The sequence below is a fragment of the Hypomesus nipponensis genome, chromosome 28 (assembly GCF_054491055.1).
Source record: "Hypomesus nipponensis isolate SF chromosome 28, ASM5449105v1, whole genome shotgun sequence".
Classification (NCBI taxonomy): Eukaryota; Metazoa; Chordata; class Actinopteri; order Osmeriformes; family Osmeridae; genus Hypomesus; species Hypomesus nipponensis.
Window position 1 is genome coordinate 8,758,921 of NC_140388.1, and position 19,109 is coordinate 8,778,029.

Genomic DNA, 19,109 nt, shown 5'->3' on the forward strand with positions numbered 1-19,109 from the left:
GACCGTCCAACAGCCTTACCAGGCCGCACTGCACCACTGAGAGCCTCTCTAATTTGGTGATGATCTGTAAGATGACCTGTCTGGCCTTGTGGTGAGACGCAGAGTGGGAGTCCAAGGATTTCCTTACCCTCTCTTTCTCTCTATTTCTCTCTCTTTCTCTCTCTCTCCCCGTCTCCCTCCCTCTGTCTCACTCTCTCTCTCTCCCTCGCCCCCCAGTGTCTCCCTCTCTCTCTCTCTCTCTCTCTCACTCTCTCTCTCTCTCTCTCTCTCTCTCTCCCTCTCTATCTCTCTCTCTCTCTCTCTCTCTCTCTCTCCCCTCTCTCTCTCTCTCTCTCTCTCTCTCTCTCTCTCTCCCTCTCTATCTCCCTCTCTATCTCTCTCTCTCTCTCTCTCTCTCTCTCTCTCTGTTGACTGGACAATAGCCCCCCCCCCCCCCCCTCCTCAGACCCAGGGAGACCATGGCCCCGGCTCTTAGCTTTGTCATGCACTCTGGGTAAACTGAGACACCACCAATAATTGATGATGATGTAGGGCATGGCATCTGACCAGGTTAGTCAACAGACACTTTCGTGTTGCCCCTCCTGGGGGGGGGGGGGGGGTCATGATCCTACCACCTCCATTTGCAGTAATTGATTTCGGAGGAGATTCTTGCCCCCCACTGCTGCCCTTAGCTCCACCTCCCACCCACCTGTCACCAACTGTCTCTTCCCATCTCATCAATGACTCAGGTGAGGTGAATAAAACGTGTTGCTATTTGGTGTTGATATTGAAATTATACATCTTGATACAAACATAAAATACTTTCTGTCAAGGTGGAAACATTAACTGACTGTGTTTCACTATGCATATTTAAGATTTTTTTAATTGTATATCCTGTCTCATCCACCCAGAACAGCATCAAACACCTGTGAGCTTGAATTCTTTAGTTTTTCATTTAGGAGTGCAGGGGAATGGGCTCAGTGTAGCCACCAGCCTGTCTAATCCATGCCCCCTAAAGAGGTTTAAAACACTCTGGTTTCATATAATCTTCTCGCTCAGACCCAGCCGAGCTTGAAACCTCCCCTTTGCCATGATAGGAATGGACAAATAAAGGTCTCTCCTAGCATTCTCATGAAAGGACACTGTGTACTTGGTGGATTAGGGCCTAGTGTTTTTTTTTCTCCCTTTCTCAATTAGACTGAAAAGGATGGAAAAAATAAAGACTCTTCTGTTTGCTCACTATAATACCTGGCCTAAAGGTTTTGCAGGTCTGACCTATCTCCTCAGGGAAATGCATGTGAACCGGGGGAAAAGATTTGTGCAGTCTGTGAAATATAATTGTTCGGTCATAAAACAGGTAGAGTTTTGCACATCTACAATGCATGAAATGCAAACAAAAACACAAAGATATGATTAAAATATATATTTTTAATTATACGAGATGAACTTCAACCACTGCGTTGCATTTCACTGGACAGAGTGCTTAGAATGATTAAGTCAGGCACTGGAAAGGACAGCTCTACCGGAAAAAGGGTCTTTCAAGTTCAAAGGCGCATGTTTTGCTTGCAAACTGCTCCATGCTTGCAAACACATCTCTGGTTTCCCAGGTAGCTCCTTTTTGTCAGTTGACATTTTGCTCTCCGCAAGCCGTCTGTAAATTTGTATGTATCGATATCGCTTCACGTTAGAGAAACATTGTTTGGTGTAGCTAGCACTAGCTAAATGTAGGTATGCTAATGCTGCTTCTTGTTAACACCAGCAGACCAGTTCAGTGCAATGCTAACGTTAGCTATGTATACTTGTATGTCCAGCTACACTGAAGGTTTTATATCAAGCCTACCGAATAATTAAAGCTTGTAGTTTGCTCAAGATGTGCTTGTTTTAGATGATGATAACATCTTTAAAACGGAGCAAGAATAAGATACGTTTAGAATTCACGCGCCTGAAAATGTTTTCGGAACTAGAAACCGTGTATCTTCAAGAGATATAAACATACTCTGGGGGTGTACAGGCTATCCATTTGGTCACGATGATTGACTTCAGATTCAAAACAAAGAGTTTAAGGCAGGACGTAGTGCTGCAGGCACAAAGACTGCCAACCCTCTTGTGAGTGTCTTTCCTGCAGTGAACAGGTGACCGTCCTTGCAGAGGAAATGGGTGATAATGCAAACAGATAAGGAAGAGATGTACCTGTTGGCTTTAAGGCTGTCTTTACCAAATCAGGGCACAGTGACAAAGTGCTCCATCAGTGTCTGCCTCAATGAGGTTGAGATGCCATGGAGCCCTTATCTACCACAGCCCCAGAGCAACATTCACGCTGTTGACCTGAACAATGTTGGCTTTTCCCCCCCAGTGCAGTTGTGAGTGACAGTAGGGTGTGGATGTACTTGTGTCCAGCTTCACCCTCTGTCTATCGCTGGGGTGTTTTTCCAGTCCAGATACCCCCCCCCCTTCCCCAGCGTCCAGTCACACAATAAAGGGCGTATGTCCTCAGCACTTCCTTCTGTGTTTATTTAACTGGACTTTATAATGGACCTGGCTCTCCATTCAGCATGTTGGTTTCCTTCTCGGGAGGATCTGGATGAGGGGAGGGAGGGGTTGGGTAGAGAGGCTGACCCATGGTGGTCAAAGTTGCCCCCCCCAGCAAAGTGGAAGTACCCCATTAGATAAGAGGGAAACCATAGATAAGTTCTGATCAAAGAAACAAAGCCTAATAGTTGAAGTATGATCTCAGTTAAATGACCGCTAACTTGTTTTGCGAGTGGTAGACTGTCCTGGATCATGTCAGTGGCTTACTCTGGGTTACTTTGATCAAAAATAGCCCAGTAGTCATTTCTGATTCCGATTTCTGAATTCGGTTCGCCCAGAATGCTTTTGGAATCATCTGTATGCCAGACTATGATTGTCATCATGCGTCTCAAATCTCCTATTTGATGTTTATATCAGACCAAAGAATCATGGGATCCCAGCCCACTTAATTGCCCTGGTGAGTGTGGGCATTATAGCTGACCTCGGGGTCTGTCTGGGCTCCACTCTGATTCATGAATGACCGCGAGTGTGACAGCGGGGGGGGGGGGGGGGGGGGGGGGGGGGGCATCTCAGGTGGGGCAGCTCACATGATCCCGACCCCAAAGAGCCAGGGGAGGAATGTGGACGGCCCCTATTCCCCAAAACTTTGAAGCGTCCATATCATAACGAGCAGCCCCCCTCCCTCCCCCCCCCCCCGTGCACCCATCCTGTAGAAGCAGCGCAGGCAGGGGGCCCGTGGATAGTGGCTGCGTTTGATCTGAAGGTCGCCAGCCCCTTGCTTGTGTTGAAAGATACCTGGCCGGCGAAGCTGCCTCTTATTTAATAACATGAAGGGGAAGCGGACTCTCTCTCTCTCATAATTAGGCCTAATTGCCCCGGAGGTGTTGACAGACTGGCCAAGAAGACACAAACTGGCTTTATCCCCAGACTTAGAGTCAGATTACCAGAGCTGTCTTATCTGTTCCAGGGGCAGGCGGGAGCCTCGGTCCTCCTCTCGCTCTTCCCTCCTCTCCCCGCCGTCCCGTCGCTGCCCAGGTATATTAATCAGTCAGGCTGATTTACTGGATCCCTCATCCGGACGGCTCCGGCCTGGACGCGCACTGAATGAGGCTGGGATCTCTCGTCCTGTTCTGTTGCTAGTTAGATGGACACTCTCAAGATCGAGCCCACTAGCCGTGTGACCCACAGTGGCCAATTCACTGACCCACTGACTTGATTAAAATCTTTCTCAGCCCATCATCTTGTAGAGGTAGGCTACTTAGTTTTTTATTAAGGACAGTTAGAGACAGGGGAGAGTTGCTGTTTTGTTTTTTTTGTTGTGTGTGTGTGGTTATTAAGTGCAATGGAATTCCAACGGAATCCATCCAGCCGTTTTCTTTTCACTTAAGTCGGGTCTCAATGCGCATTTGTTGTGGTAACTTAAGTAGTACTACTCTCCTAAGTGGATAATATTTTGGTTAGATACAAATCACCGTGGCGAGGGCCTGTCTGCCGTGGTGGCCGCCATGATTGTGCGTCTGGCCGCTGCTCCAGGTTGGTGTCTTAACAGTTCCAGAGCCCCCTCTGCCTGGGTTTGAGTGACATCCTGTCACGGGCTTGTTTGTTTGTCTCTCCGTTCTCTGCCCCCTCCCACACACTGGGATGTGTTTGTATTTGGGTTTGTGGGTGACTAACAACCAGGCCCCATTGTTGGGGCAGCCCAGGCCCTGCTAACGCTGACGCCACTAAACAGAGGACGTCGCTTTTTGTCAACAAACGGAGGGACAGAGACTCGGCGCAGACAGGACGCTCTCAACGGTGACATTGTCCCGATGTCCTCCCCGAGTTGGGGACGTGTCAGTCATCCCTCTGGCTGTGAGTGACGTGGAGCCATCAGCGGGGGAAGGCGGGGGGGGAAATGTCTCGGGACGCAGTGTTTGCTCAAGGAAGCACCTCTGGTTCCAGACATCGGTGGTGTCGTCCGGGCTCAGGAGGACAATATGGGGACCTTAATCCACCCGTTGTCACGGTGATCCTTTCTGTCATACCCCGCTCCGCGCCGTCGGACGGAGGAATGCGGCCTACCCACCCACGTCAACCCGGCTTAACTAATGGACCTGCGAAAAACCCCCCCACTGTTGACATTTTCTTCACGTGGTCACACCGCCAAACCAACAGCGTGCTGCCCTGCCGGCAGGCCTCTTTTGGAGCTTCTCTCCATGGTCGGGGGGTTTGGGAGGACCCTGATCCAGGGGACCCCCTGGACCGGCCCTGGCGTCTTGTCCACGTCGCCGGTGTCTTCGGTGGTAACGCGATAGCGGCGCGGAGATGACTGTCCTCTTTGTGAGAAGTCCGACCACGGTGCCCCCGCCTTAATCAGGAAGGCTGGCCAGAGGTCCGTCTCTGCTTGACAGATTAACATGGACAATTTAACCACTAACCCCCCTGGATAGAGCCACCACTAAATACCTGGGGCTCTGGTTTCGGCGTGTGCACGCGCCGGGGTCAGGGGTCATTCCAAATAGGAGTGAGGGGGCCAGGTCGTCTTGAGGAGGTGTGTCAGGAGGGTGGGGGCTCGCGCCGAGAAACTAAGATGGCCCTTGCAACCCCCGATGGGTATTCAGCAATTATTCGCGAGGAAACGGACGTAAACCGGTTTTCCGTTTCTGTGTTCGTCGTCGTCGGGGTCTCCTCAGAGCGCGCACGTAGCCGCTTCAGAGCGCGCACGCGTCGGTGGTGGGACAGTGACGCAGCGTTTCCTCTCGCATTCTTGCGGTCGACTGGATTTCTGCCGTGTTCTCGCCCACAGGCCGTCGTTAAAGGCTGCCTGCTCCGAGCTTTCCACACCGTGTGTGTTGATCAAAACGAGAGGGGAAAATCTCTGAATCTTTCTCTGTTTACTGTAATTAAGCTGTCGCGCGGCGTGATTTAGGACTTATTGAGTAAGAACTCTTATTGTGTAGCCAGGAAGGTTAAACAGTACATTCCCCTAAGCTTTATTTGTATTTACGGTCCAGAGACGAGACTGTCAATGCAACCTTAAGATAAGACATTCAGTATTTCATTGTGTTTAATTGTTTTTGGAACATAAAAAATGAAGATCAATATTATGGCTTGTCCAAGGCCCATTCTTGTAACTGTTATTAGTTTAAATTTGATCTATGCAACAAAACCTTGTCAACTCTTGTGTGTAATACACCCAGTTAAGTAGTCAACTGTCACACTGACTGACTGACTGACTTCAGGCAAGCCTCTTAAAGCTACCTGGCCGTCTGTTTCACAAACGACTGATCCGATTCATCAGTGAACAAACCTAAACGCTTGTCCGACCTGCAACTCCAGATTCCCTTCTAATCAAAATCCAATTTGACTACATTCTCGACAAATAAACAACGGATCTCTTTCGCTCTGTAATACTGGTTTTGATGGCAGCTGGTGTTGTTTCTTCCCAGTGGTGGAGAGATGCCCAGGGCGTGTGAGCGGAACGTCTCCAGAGTGACCCGCTGATGTCCCGCCCACCCCCCTCTCCCCTGTACACCCTGCGGGGAGCTGGGGCGCCCCTAAACACCCTTCACTTCAGCTGTGACGGAGGGGACCCCCCTCTGCTGTTCTCTGGGTGAGTACCTCCAAGACCTCCAGGAAGATGGCAACCACACGCACATACTCAAACGCGCACACAGACGACATCCCGTACACTGCGAGAATCCACAGCCGTAAGTGATTGTTGTCGTACGAGTTTGAACGTGGTGTTGTCACAGGTCAGGCAAAGGGGATGTTCACGTGTGGAATCTGAACACCCGGAGGGCTGAGAAGGTTCTAGAAGGACACTCAGGAAGCTCTGTCATCTGGCTGAACACGTTCCAGTCCAGAGAGCGTCTGATCAGGTACGCAGCCCAGAACACGTCCGCTCTGTTACGGTCACTCTTCTCACTAGAAGGTCGCCCACCCAACAGCGTCTGGTGCTTAACGACAGTGTTTTGTGGCTGCCTCAGTTTTTTTGTTGTTTTGTTTTCCCTGTCTGTTTGCGTGTCTCTACGTGTGTGTGTGTTTCTGTGTTTGTGGGTGTGTGCCTGTGACTCGTATGCGTTTGTTTCTGCATGTGGGTGTGTGACTGTGTGTGTGTGTGTGTGTGTTTCTGCGTGCGCGAAACGCCCAGCCAGGGCCGGGACATGCGCGTGTGCCTGTGGGACCTGAGTGAGGGCCGGGGCCGGCTGCTGGACTCCCTGTTCACCGGCTCTGTGGGCTTCTGCTGCTGTGGCCTGCTGCAGACGGGCCCTGGGACCGGGCTCCTGGCCCTCCCCGGGGGCCAGGCCCAGGAGGTGAGGCACCGCTGGGGCTGGGGGGGGGAGGGGTGTGAGGGGCTCGTCGTTCAGCAACCACGTGTGTGTGTGTGAGTCGTTGCTGTTCATGTGTGTGTGACGAGTTTGCGTGCGTGTGTGTGTGTTACGAGTCGCCGTGCAGCGGAGCGTTGCAGAAAGGGGACAGGTCGCATTTCAGAGGCACCTTTATTGCCTCCAGATTGGTGTTGCTCACCTGCTCAGGTGGGGCCAGGCTTGGAAGGGGCAGGCGGGTCACTCTGCCCAGCCCAGCGTGGCTCTGCTCCCCACGGGCCCCGAGGACGAGCCGGCGGGGCGCCTGCAAGCCCGCCTCCTCAATCATGCCATTGTACACACACCCCCCCCCCTCCACACACACACACACACACACTCTTTCGCTCCCACACACACACACACACCTCCCTCTCATTTCACCATGTCCAATCCCTGGCTTCCTACAGAATACCCAGATGTCCCAGACGGCACAGCTACAGAGCACGCCCCCCCCCGCTCTCGAACAGATCCACAGACCGCCCATCCTCCACGTTAAGCCTGCCCCCCCCCGCCCTCCCTGCCCCCAGAGGCGCTGGGTAGAACAACCATCATTTTTCTGTTAGAACAGGCGGGGGCAGCTTTTACCATTTACCGCCAGCTCGAGACATCTGCCATCATCATCGCACAGGCATTCATTAATAGAATGGGTGTTTTATTTACAGGCAGTGTGTGTGTGTGTGTGCGTGCGTGTGCCACACAAGGGCACCAAGCAGCACCTGAGGCAGGCAGCTCCTTAAAGGCCTCTTTGTCAGTTGGTCAGACAGAGGTAAACAGGCGGGGGCAGATGTGGGGCAGTGCTAAAATACAGATGGCTCCTGGACGGGGATGTTGAATCTGCCCCCTAATGAGGATGAATCTGGACCATCAGCGAGGAAGTGCTGTGGGTACAGGGCCTCCCTCTCTCTTCCCCTCCCTCCCCCCCCTCCCTTCCTCCTTTCCTCTCCCTCTCCGTCTTCCTCTCTGCGTCTCTCTTTCTCTCCCTCTCTACCGTCCTCCTCCTCTCTCCCTTTCTCTCTTTTTCTCTTTCTCTCCCTCTCTCTTTCCCTCCCTCCCTCATTAGTGTGTGTGTATTCTATCCAAATCAGTGCGGGCGTGCAGGAAAACACCACTCACGTCTGGGTTACGGCTCTACCTCGATTTATTATCCACCAGGCGACTGCGGCCTACCTCGCAAGGTTCCCCCGCGCCGGAGCGCAGCTCGTAGCAAGCCGACGTATAAAAAAAACCCTTATCTCTCCTCATCGCCATGTTTTATTGCTGCAGCTTTCTCGTTCACGGTTCCTGTTTTCGGGCGAAAAAAAACAAGGGGGCTTCAAGTTCCAACTTGAACCATGGGAAGAAAAGGGAAGCCAATGCTGCTGGCGCGGGGCCAGGGAGCTGCGGGTAGTTTCAGGAGCGGCGGCGGTGGTGGAGGTGACGCTGCGGGTCTGTGCTGAGGGCCTCCCTCTCCCACTTGGTGGAGGCTTATGGTGCGTTCTGCCCCCCCTGCAGGTGAAGGTGGTGGGGGCTGATGGTGTGTTCTGCCCCCCCTGCAGGTGAAGGTGGTGGAGGCTGATGGTATGTTCTGCCCCCCCTGCAGGTGAAGGTGGTGGGGGCTGATGGTATGTTCTGCCCCCCCTGCAGGTGAAGGTGGTGGAGGCTGATGGTGTGTTCTGCCTCCCCCGCAGGTGAAGGTGGTGGAGCTGCCAGGGAAGACGCCCGTGTGCTCGCTCGTGCCCGACGCCAAGCTGGGGATGGTCATGTGCCTCAAGCTGTGGCAGGTAAGTAAGGGGGGCGGGGCGCGAGTCTCAGTGGTTAGACCGGTCGACCACAGATCAGGGGGGTTCAGGAAGCGTTATAATACATTACCCCACCGTCTCTCGCCCGGCATAATAGTGCTTCGTTACCCTGAGGAGCTGTTCCAATTACCCTAGTTTCACCCGCCCACACACACACACATCCCAAATGAACATTTATGCCCCCACCTCCCCCTCCACCTCTCTGTCTCTCTCTGTCTCTCTCTGTCTCTCTCTGTCTCTCTCTCTCTCTCTCTCTCTCTCTCTCTCTCTGTCTCTCTCTCTCTCTCTCTCTCTCTCTCTCTCTCTCTCTCTCTCTCTCTCTCTCTCTCTCTCTCTCTCTCTCTCTCTCTCTCTCTCTCTCTCTCTCTCTCTCTTCCTCTCTCTCTCTCTCTCTCTGTCTCTCTCTCTCTCTCTCTCTCTCTCTCTCTCTCTCTCTCTCTCTCTCTCTCTCTCACTTCCTCTCTCTCTCTCTCTCTCTCTCTCTCTCTCTCTCTCTCTCTCTCTCTCTCTCTCTCTCTCTCTCCCCCACTCCCCCCTCCCCTGTGCCTCCACTGACCAGCTCCAAAGAACGATTAGCCTGATTGCTTTAAAGATGCGTCGGGCTCGTTCAGCGAGCACGTCGCGGTGGAGAAACGGCGACGCGCTGATTTATTGCCCCGGGCTCGTCCCCGCCCACTTTTTCCACCGCCTTCTCCCCCACCCCGCCCACGGGGCGTCCCAGGACTGTAATTAAGAGCCTGGAGAACGCGAGGTTCAGATCCATGAATCAGCCTCCAGCTGCACATCCCATCTGAGGGAGCCCTCTGTTTTGTAAATACCCATCGCGAGTTTCAATTTCCCTGCCCCCAGTTAAGGACACCTGTAATTATTTCCCTGCTAAATTAATTTGATCTATTTGGTGGGGGTTGGAAGGGGGGTGGGTTGTGATTTGCTGATTATGCAAGACTCGAGGCGAGTAGCCTGCAGGTTGACAGTGAGCGTCGTGGCGGTCTACAGCGGCGTAGCAACAGGAATCACGAGGGGGCCGTGGCTGGCTGTGTTGAGGGACCCAGGGCAGACGTGCTGCTCTCTGCTGCTCCAGTCCCACCACAGGGAGATGGGCTTTGGGCTCATTGGCCAAGCTGCGCCCCCGCTCTCCCCTCTCATCACATCCACAAGCAGAGGCCGTGGCCTGGGTGTGGACTGCCAGGCCACAGGACGCTGCGCCGACAGCCTCTTCTGGCGTCGCAGGAGGAGGCTCCAGTGACTTGAAATCACCACAGTCAGATCCTGTTCATCAGCGGGCCAAAGTCATCTGGGATGGTCAGATGCCACTTGGAAAGTTGCTGGACTGCCCTCTATCTGCCAGGGGAGGCTGTGTGTGTGTCTGGAGGGGTGTGTGTGTGTGTGTGTGTGTGTGTGTAGAAAGAGAGAGAGCTGTGTTCATCCATCTTCTAAACACATGTATGTGAGTCCTTACACATCCTGTCAGTCAGGAGGTGATAGCCTGGCTTTTTATCACCTCAGCCCTGCTGGGATAGCCCACTGTCTCCTCTGGTTCACACATGTTAGGAGATCACACACTCATCTCTCTCTCTCTCTCTCTCTCTCTCTTTCTCTCTCTCTCTCTGTGTGTGTCTCTCTCTCTCTCTCTTTGTCTCCCACTCTCCCTCTTTCCTCTCTCTTTCTCTATGCTGGACTTGGGTTTATAGGAGTAAAGAGAGAAGACGAAAATAAACCTTTATTGATCATAATCACTTGTGACACACACACACACACACACACACACACAGAGCACATGCTGTGACCTGACTACAGTTTCCTCTTGGGTCAGGCTCTCCTCTCGTCCTCTCCGGTCTGTTCACCCCCCGACCACCTCTAAAACCAGGGAATCTGGAAGACAAGCGCTGTCACCGTGCCCTATGATTGGCCTGGCCCGGCGAAGGGGGCGGGGACACCAGGAAGAAAGCGTCTCCACATGTGGGAGGGAGCGGGGGAACCGTGATGTACGATGTGCGAGGCTTTTAGCATGAACAGAGGCTGCCGGCGGGAAGGAAACGTTTCCATCCAGATATCCATCACTCTCAACTCATCGCCCCTGGCAGCCATGACATCATAGAGGACGGGCGGACGGGATTGGTTCCTTATGTTCCGCGGTGCCCTCCTCCGCCTTCCGTCAAAGTCACATCATTGGTTCCTGTCGCTCTTGACTTCCCGGGTTCCTACACACGCGGTAACAAACACACACACACACACAGGTACACACACACACACACACAGGTCCCCCGGCTGAAGGCCTCCTCTCATTTGTGAACTCGTCGAGTATAAATGAAGTGCTACGACACATGGGATCATCATCGTCGTCGTTCGATATGTCCGCGCAGCGTCCCCGCGGCACGTTGAAAAGTCATCCGCTCCCCCTCCTCTGGTGGCTCGACCCCTTGATGTTCCTGTTGCGGCCGGCGGTGCGGGTCAACAGTGGGGGGTGAACAGTTGTCATGTCTTACAGTGCGACCGCCCCCCACTCCTTACCCCCTCGCCCCCTGACTTCACCCAGTCCGTCTTCCCAGGCGATGGAGGGCTGATGGATATCTCCCTGAAGCGTTAGCCCTTCTCCGGGCGGAGGGTTTCTCCAGTGAGGAGGAGGAGGAGGGGAAGGGGGGGGGGGCTGCGGAGGATATAATGAATTAGGTGTCTACCCAGGGTTCCCTGACCTTTGCCCTCTGGCATCATCCGTCAGGGAGCTCCCTGCGCCTTGGTGAAGTGCCGGGGCCGCAGGCGGGAACGCTTAGCGCGGCGCGCTAGCCGCCGACCGCCTCTCATTTGCGTTTGTTTTCACAATCGCTGTATATGCGTTCCGTCCTGACGTGTTTATGAGGACGACACGGCTCTGTGTATCATTTGTTTTCGGGCTCGAAAAAAGACAAGTCTACCATGAAGAGAGGAGGAGTGGAAGAGATGCATGGAGAGAGAGAGAGAGAGAGAGAGAGGAGGAAGAAAAAAAAGGGATCTTTTTGTCTGTTCCACATGTGGAAGGAATTTCCCCTCCCTCCGCTGTGCCGGTGCAGGGTTCTGCGCTCGGGGGCAGGACGTGGGGGGCGGAGCCTCTCCCAACGTACACACGTCTCAAAGCTGATTTGCATAGATCTCAGGTGAAGGGGGGACGGACAATGAGGGGGGGGGCGTGTCGACTGAAACAAAAGGGGGCGGGGCTCTGGCTCACCGAAGGGAGAGAAATGGCGGGAAAGGGGAGAGGGTTGGAGCGCCGTAAATCTTCCTCGCTGTAAATTTCCCCGCCTCCACGAGAGGAGTGATATATGGAGCCCTGTGCTTTTATCAGCTCACCTTTAGGTGTTCATTCACTCAACTGATTTATGATGAACCTCCACACGTCCCCCTCTTCCCCAGACACAATGCTCAGGCATCCTTCAAAGACACGCTGGAAACAGAAGCTGGGGAGGAACGTGGAGCTTCCACAGTGGCCTTTTGAGCAAAAACGTGTCGTTCGGAAAAGACGCTGTCTGAATTTTTTTGGGGTGAATCCACTCTGCTACATTGTTGTTATGTAAGAGATATTACAAAACAAGTGTGTGAGCATGCGTGTGTGTTTGCGTGTATGTGAGGGTGTGTGTGCGGATGTTTGTGATAGGCTGGCTGTGATTGGCGGTCTGTGCGAGGCTTGCGGTTGGAGCAGCTGAGTAATGAAGCACCAGTCTCCTGGTGTCAAAGTGCTTCCAGCCAGATAACCCCTGCTATCACTAGCCCTAACCCTGCTGCACTGCTGCTTCGCTCTGCGGCTTCTGTGGTCCCCAACATATCCCTCATCTCATACTTCTTTCTCTATCCCCCCCAATCTCTTCCCTCTCTCCCACCCCTCTCTCTTTCTCCACCTTGTTCTTTCTCACCCTGAAAAATAATAAACTTTGTACACCAAAGGCGACCATTTTAACACCCCCCCTTGTTTATTCCCCCCTCTCTCTCTCTCTCCCACTCTCCCTCCAGCCGGACTCCGCCCCCGGCCCTCTCCTATTGGCTGGTTACGAGAACGGCTCCCTGCTGCTGTGGGATGTGTCCCAGAGGTCTGAGCTGAGCCGCCTGGCCGCTCACCCGGAGCCCGTCATGTGCCTGACCTTTGACCCCCCCACGGGAAGAGGCGTCTCGGGCTCGTCGGAGAACAGCCTGTCCTCCTGGAGGCTGGACGGACAGCTCAGCCTGCAGGTCAGTCTGGGATAGGTCTCTCTACAGCTCTCTCCTGGTCAGTCTGGGATAGGTCTCTCTACAGCTCTCTCCTGGTCAGTCTGGTATAGGTCTCTCTACAGCTTTCTGCTGGTCAGTCTAGGATAGGTTTCTCTACAGCTCTCTCCAGGTCAGTCTGGGGAGAGGTCTTTAAACGGCTCTCTCAAGGTCAGTCTAGGATAGGTCTCCCTACAGCTCTCTCCTGGTCAGTCTAGGATAGGTCTCCCTACAGCTCTCTCCTGGTCAGTCTGGGATAGGTCTCCCTACAGCTCTCTCCTGGTCAGTCTGGGATAGGTCTCCCTACAGCTCTCTCTAGATTGGTGTTAGACGGCGGCTCTCTCCACGGCGCTGGGAAGAACAGCAGGGGTTGAGGAAGGTCTCTCCGCAGGGCACGGGGTCGTAAATCAGCAGCTGGTTCCACAGTGTTGGCAGGCACAGACCAGGGGGCTGAGGGCCTGGTGTGTCACTCCAGACCTACCACACACACACACACAGAAACACACACACACACAGAAACACTATATTTCTTTCTCACACACACAAACATTCAGACTCCCTGGGACTGGTCCAAACACTTGGCCAGACCAGAACATCCTCTCTCTCTAGACTAGCTGCTCTGGTAACTTTGACACACACACAAGAAAAGATCACATCAATCGTCCACCATCATTTATCTTACGTAACACCCAGTGCATCTCAGTCGAAACGCCCCATTTGACACTATATTTTCTGTTGATTTCATGACCAAAAAGAAAATGGGCCAATATTTCACCCGAGCTCCCATGAATCAGTGCGGAGTGGAACCCAAGACTGATATACTGCTCTCCCTTTCTGTGCTCTGGTATTATTCTTTCCAGGGCTTTTTGCAAATGAACGCTTGAATTAGAAATATTTGCAAAGCCTCAAAAAAAAGAAGAATTTAAGCTCAAAACGTGTCTGGGATAACACTGGAAATGATTTGATTCAATAAACTTAAAATAGGGGAGCCTGGTTATCCCGTTTATTTTACACAAGCACAAAATATTGATTTAATATGCAATTTGGGACCAAATATAAAAAATAAAATAAAAAAATGCATTTGGAGGGGAGGGAGGATCCTAATGGGGGTTTTGTGATTTATCCTGAAGTGCAGCGCAGTGTGACGTCCAGACAACCGTTCTCGGTTCTTCCCACAAGAGTATTTTTGTGCGGTGGTAGTGAGGGGTATCTGGTGTGGGACGCGGACCGGGGCTCTGATGGACGACCCGCGAGAGGTAATAAAAATATCAAAACCTCCGAGGCCTCTTAACCAAACAGAAAACACATCTGCCGTAAAGGGAACAGTAGTCTCACAGTGGGAGGCTGCATTAAAGGCTGAGGGGGCTGGAAGTGCCATAGGACCCCTGGTCTACAAATCAGGCCCACACCACCACCCAGGCTGGGGGGGAGGAGGGGAGAGCAGGATGGGGGATGGGGGGCCTGGGAACGTGAGATTCATGGGCAAGGGGAAACCGAGTTTGACACAACACAGTGGGCTTGTGATTTAGCTGAGGCAAAACCACTGTGAAATGAGCTTATCAAGGTCAGATAAGGAGAGATACACTCCGGAATGGGCTTAATGTTTTACGCATGGCTTGTGGAGGCCATGTTGGGGCTTAGGTGGAGGTTTGGAAACCTTGCGGTCCCTCTTACGTGGTTGTTGTTTGTTACATGTGGGTGATCGGTTGTAAATCTTCCCCCGCTGGTTTGTCATTGAGTAGTTGAGGTCGGGGTTTTTTTTGTAAGTCTGTAGGAAGGAGCGAGTGTGACTATAACAACACTGCCAGTGCTCCAGTTTGGCTACTCCAGCTCAGTCTGTTGACAAACAGAGACAGATTCATCCTGCGTAGATATGCAGTAGAGACAGGAGCTTAGCGCTGGAGATCAGGCATGGCCGACTCTGAGCACCGGGGGGGGGGAGGCACGATGACAGCTCCCCACAGGTGGAGCTCCAACGCCTCTGTGATTGCCACATCTCAACACGCTTCTCTCTCTCCAGTAACCTACATCGTCTCTTCCGTCTCTTCAATAGAAAGCAGAGGTCCGGTAATCACGGACCAAACCATATAGTGTGATCGAAGGGGAGGGGGAGGGGGGGGTTTGACGCATGACTTGGACAGTTCTGAGGCATGGGGCTTGTGTCAAGAAACTTTCCAACCCTCCCCACCCCCCCTTTTTTCCCCTGTAATGTCAGCTCCTCACCTGTCTGCCCCGTCCATCTCCTGGCAGTGCAGCCAGGCCCTCTTGACAAGCCAGGTGACAAAAGGCTGTAATCTCCCGGCTGTGCGCGGGGTGATTCATGGCCGGGGTGTGTCTGAAATACCTGCTGGAACCCCTCCTCACACGGACGGGCTCGAGTGAGCGAGCGATGATGGAACGTTTCAATAGATCGGCGTGAAGTCAGCGCTCCGTGCCAGGACTGACGGAGGAAGAGAGAGAGAGAGAGAGAGAGAGAGAGAGAGAGAGAGAGAGAGAGAGAGAGGGAGAGAGGGAGAGAGGGAGAGAGGGAGAGAGGGAGAGAGGGGGAGAGGGAGAGAGGGGGAGAGGGGGAGAGGGAGAGGGGGAGAGGGAGTTACGGTCGCTCCTTTTGAACGGCTCGTCTGTCCACAATCGCCCGGGAAAGGATCTCGACGTGTGAGCTTTGATTTGGGGCTGGATGTTACCTAGGGAACGTCTCCCCGCTACCCAGCTGTACAACAGAGTACAACGTGCTTGAAGTTTTTGAGTCTTTCACGGCTGAGATTACTGGTATTCACTCAGAGTGTGTGTGTGTGCAATCCAGGAAGGAATGCTCAAACAGAAATAAATAATGAGCCCCAAAGATGGATTCGTGTGATGATGAGAGGGATGGGGAGTGAGGGAGCAGAGAGGAACCAAGGAGAGACAAGGTTGTTTAGGGCTGGGGTGGGGGGGTCTAGAACCCCAGAAGCTAATGCTAATGCCCTGTTTTAGTGATGGAGCTTCGAGATAATGACAGTGAAAGTAGACCAGGTCTCTCACTGGAGAAAGGGCTGGTGTGGAAGGAAGGGGTGAGGAACACAGCCCTTTTGCAGGAAGCTGGTGACAGACAGCCGGGCGGCCATTTTCTCTGTGGCAGTCTGATTGGAGTTCTAATTCCTTCGCTGGCTTTCTCCTACCATGGAACAGCGACACTAACTAGATGACCAGGTACTTGCCGTTTACAAGTGACCTTTCAATTGAATGAATTCCTCTTCCTGACACAGGCTACGGAAAGCCAAACAAACACAAACAGACACTTTAACCCATCATTATCAGCGGCTGTAATGTAGACCAGATGGGAGAGGGGTTTGGGCATACCAACTTCTTGAGGTAATAACAGTGTTTCCTAACTATCCATCTTTCACCTCCTCGGACCGTTTTTCGCTGCGCTGGAACTTGCGAATGGCTGATAAGTCACCCATTCTTTCACACCCCAGGCATGTCGATAACACACGGCCCACGTACCCTCCTGAAACCCCCCCGATAGAGAGAACCCAGCACCGTTGGCGAATACGACTGCGGTCGTCGGAGACTCGCAATCGTGGGTTTCCCGTGCGGGTCGGGGTTTTTGATTTGGATCAATGACATTCCTCTGTTAGTCTCTCTCCTGTTGCATTCCACGGCTCGCTCGCCCGGAGCTCTGGAGTACCTGGCTTATGTCTTCCACATGCACCGGTGAGCGCCGGGTGAATGTCCAGGCCGAGGAAGGGAGCACGCAGCTCCATTCTTCAGCGTCTCCTCCCGCCGGAGGCCATTACTCTCCGAGGACACCGCTTATGAAGTCAATTTTACGCTGTCCAGTTTGATTTCGGCTCCGAGGCCAGATGTTCGGCCCGGCTCCCCACCCCCACCCCCGGCACACGTGAAGAGCACGTCCCCCCCCTCGTCCCCCTCGTCCCCCCCATCACCAGCACCACTCCCCCGGAATGTCAGTGACAGCAGACCATTTGATGGCCTTTCAGCTGCCATCCGCTACCGCGTCACAATGTTGCCCCTGCAGGAGATAAACACAGATCCTTCTTCCTCTCCTCGTCTGTCAGTGGCTAAACATTTGGCACCACATCTTTTGGTTGGATGCTGGAGCCATCTGCAAACATTTTAAAACGACCCCCCCCCCCCAACAAAGTATTTATTGTAAAGTATTATTTAGGTTGCTCGTTCCACAAGTCCAACCATGAACACCTCACAGAAATATGCGTGGAATTGCGTGGGACATCTATGAATGTAATGCAGTTGATTATGAGCAGTGTCAGCGACAGGCAGACTGTTAGATGTCCTTCCAGCCGCCGTGTGTTGCGCTGTCAGAATGTTGCCCCTGCAGGAGATGGATGCCGCCTCTGGGCCACCGTAGATCAAGGGAGAGGGAGCGGAGTCGACGTAGCGCAGGCGGCCATTACAGAGCCGTGTATTTAGCGTCACTTCTCCCGCCGACCGGACCTTTCACTGCGCTTGTAATTCATCAAGGCGCTTGAAGAAACCGGTTTCCGCAAACAGGGATTTCAGCGAGATGCTCTTTCTCCTGTGACAAAGGTAGCACGTCGCGCTTGAGGAGGCCGCTAACTCCAAACCAAATAGCGAAGTGAGAGAGAGATGTGCAGCAATGTTTAATGCCCGATGATTGAGTCTCCGGAGTCGCTGGTGGTTACGTGGCCAGGTTCAACAGCCATCTAGCCCTCCACTTGGACCTCAATCATCAGATCAGCTGATAGTTTCTCCCTCTCTGTTTGTGTTGGGCACACTTTTGCTCGACTGGAATGATTAAGTCACTGGTGACCTAACTGGTGTGATAATGATTTTCTTTTTCTTAGTTGCACAATTATCCCCCCTCAAAAAAAAAAAAATTATCTTTTGAATGCACAACTCAGCTATCTGGGGAAAGGAAAATGCCATTTAGTGTTTGTTTAGTTTTTCCATGAATCCCTTGGGCCTAGTTACTTTAGCATTGGAAGACTGAACTATTTATTTTGATAGTACATTGTTGGACACACTATGACAAACTCTTCTCTCTCGCTCGTGTGTGTGCTTGTCTAACTCGCTGCCTGGTGTGGGTGGACCCTCAGGCCCAGCACACGGTTCCCCTTGTGAACCCGGGGGTCTCCCAACTGTGCGTCCGGGCGGACGGCAAGATCCTGGCGTCGGCCGGCTGGGACCACCGCGTGCGGGTGTTCGGCTGGAAGAGGCTGAAGCCCCTGGCCGTGCTCCAGCACCACACAGACATGGTGCTCAGCGTGGCCTTCTCAGACCACCAGGACCCCACACACAGGCTACTGGCGGCAGGCTCCAAAGACCGGCGCATCAGCCTCTGGTCCATATACAACGACGCCTCGCACACTGGTTAAGACGCCGAGGTCCTTTGAGCTCTATGGACATGTGAACTTTCTCACTGATATTGGTGTGACCCCTGCATAGAGAGTCCTCTACACTGTGATCAAGGCCATGGCAGAGTTAACGCCGAGGTTGATGACTCGCATGTCACATTGTTGATGTGAGGGGAGAGCCATATGTGTAACAACAAGCTTTTATTTTTTGAAATGTGCTGTGTACGCATCCCAGATCACCGCGTTTGCGGTTTTCATCCCTCCATTTTTCTTTCACCAATGGCCACCCAAGACCACATACATCTGCATTCTAAAGACTCTACAGTATGAGTTTAAAAAAATATATGAATTCAAAAAGTTGCAGTCCAAAAGGCTGATGTTTTATTATTTTTGTCAAAATCTTAAAAACTATTTCAGTGTGTTTGCTCATCTGGGGGGGAGATGTGCTTGAGGGGACTTGAATTTGAGGTGTAAGTCTCACCTGAGTGACTGTGTAATCCAGGCTTGTTTTTCTACCAGGTCTGAGTTTAACACAGACCCTGATTTGACCTGGCCTGCTTTTTTCAAACAAGGTTAATCACTGCAACCGGGCAGAACACACAAAGCAGGTTTGAACGAGTGACAGTCACTATTGTCTCACAATAACATAAGCCAGGCAACTGAGTTTCTTTAGCATTGCTTAGTTTTATATATGTGTATTCAGTTTGAACAGTAGGCTTGTGTACTGTGCACCCAGAGGCCACATTTGTTGACATTTTTTTATATTTTTAAATTAATAAAATGTTCTTTATACATGTATTAATTATTACTCTAATTAGCTGCACCAACCTCATATAAAATCTGTAGGTTTTTAATTTAATTTGTCACATTCATGGTGCATTTAAAGTCTGACAGGCAGGCTGGAGAAGAGAGGTCGTTTATTC

At 52.4% G+C, this 19,109-nt stretch overlaps 1 protein-coding gene across 2 annotated transcripts; it reads left to right on the forward strand.

Moving 5' to 3' along the window:
• Nucleotides 1-1,485: 1,485 nt before the first annotated feature.
• gnb1l (guanine nucleotide binding protein (G protein), beta polypeptide 1-like) lies at nucleotides 1,486-18,978 on the forward strand. 2 transcript variants are annotated; one of them, XM_084694542.1, is made up of 7 exons: nucleotides 1,486-1,586; nucleotides 5,940-6,103; nucleotides 6,246-6,371; nucleotides 6,644-6,806; nucleotides 8,525-8,617; nucleotides 12,617-12,832; nucleotides 17,929-18,978. In XM_084694542.1, the coding sequence occupies exons 2-7, from the start codon at nucleotides 5,994-5,996 to the stop codon at nucleotides 18,205-18,207; spliced, it is 987 nt and encodes a 328-aa protein (XP_084550668.1). In that variant the 5' UTR covers nucleotides 1,486-1,586; nucleotides 5,940-5,993; the 3' UTR covers nucleotides 18,208-18,978. The 2 variants fall into 2 exon arrangements, with proteins under 2 accessions (XP_084550668.1, XP_084550669.1); XM_084694543.1 differs by having other exon boundaries at nucleotides 1,584-1,640.
• The last annotated feature ends 131 nt before the right edge of the window (nucleotides 18,979-19,109 follow it).

Coding starts and splice junctions, on each gene's coding strand:
- gnb1l (XM_084694542.1), top strand. CDS start 5,994: ATGTCCCGCCCACCCCCCTCTCCCCTGTACACCCTGCGGGGAGCTGGG. Junction 8,618..12,616: donor TGTGCCTCAAGCTGTGGCAG/GTAAGTAAGGGG, acceptor CTCTCCCTCCAG/CCGGACTCCGCCCCCGGCCC. Junction 12,833..17,928: donor ACGGACAGCTCAGCCTGCAG/GTCAGTCTGGGA, acceptor GTGGACCCTCAG/GCCCAGCACACGGTTCCCCT.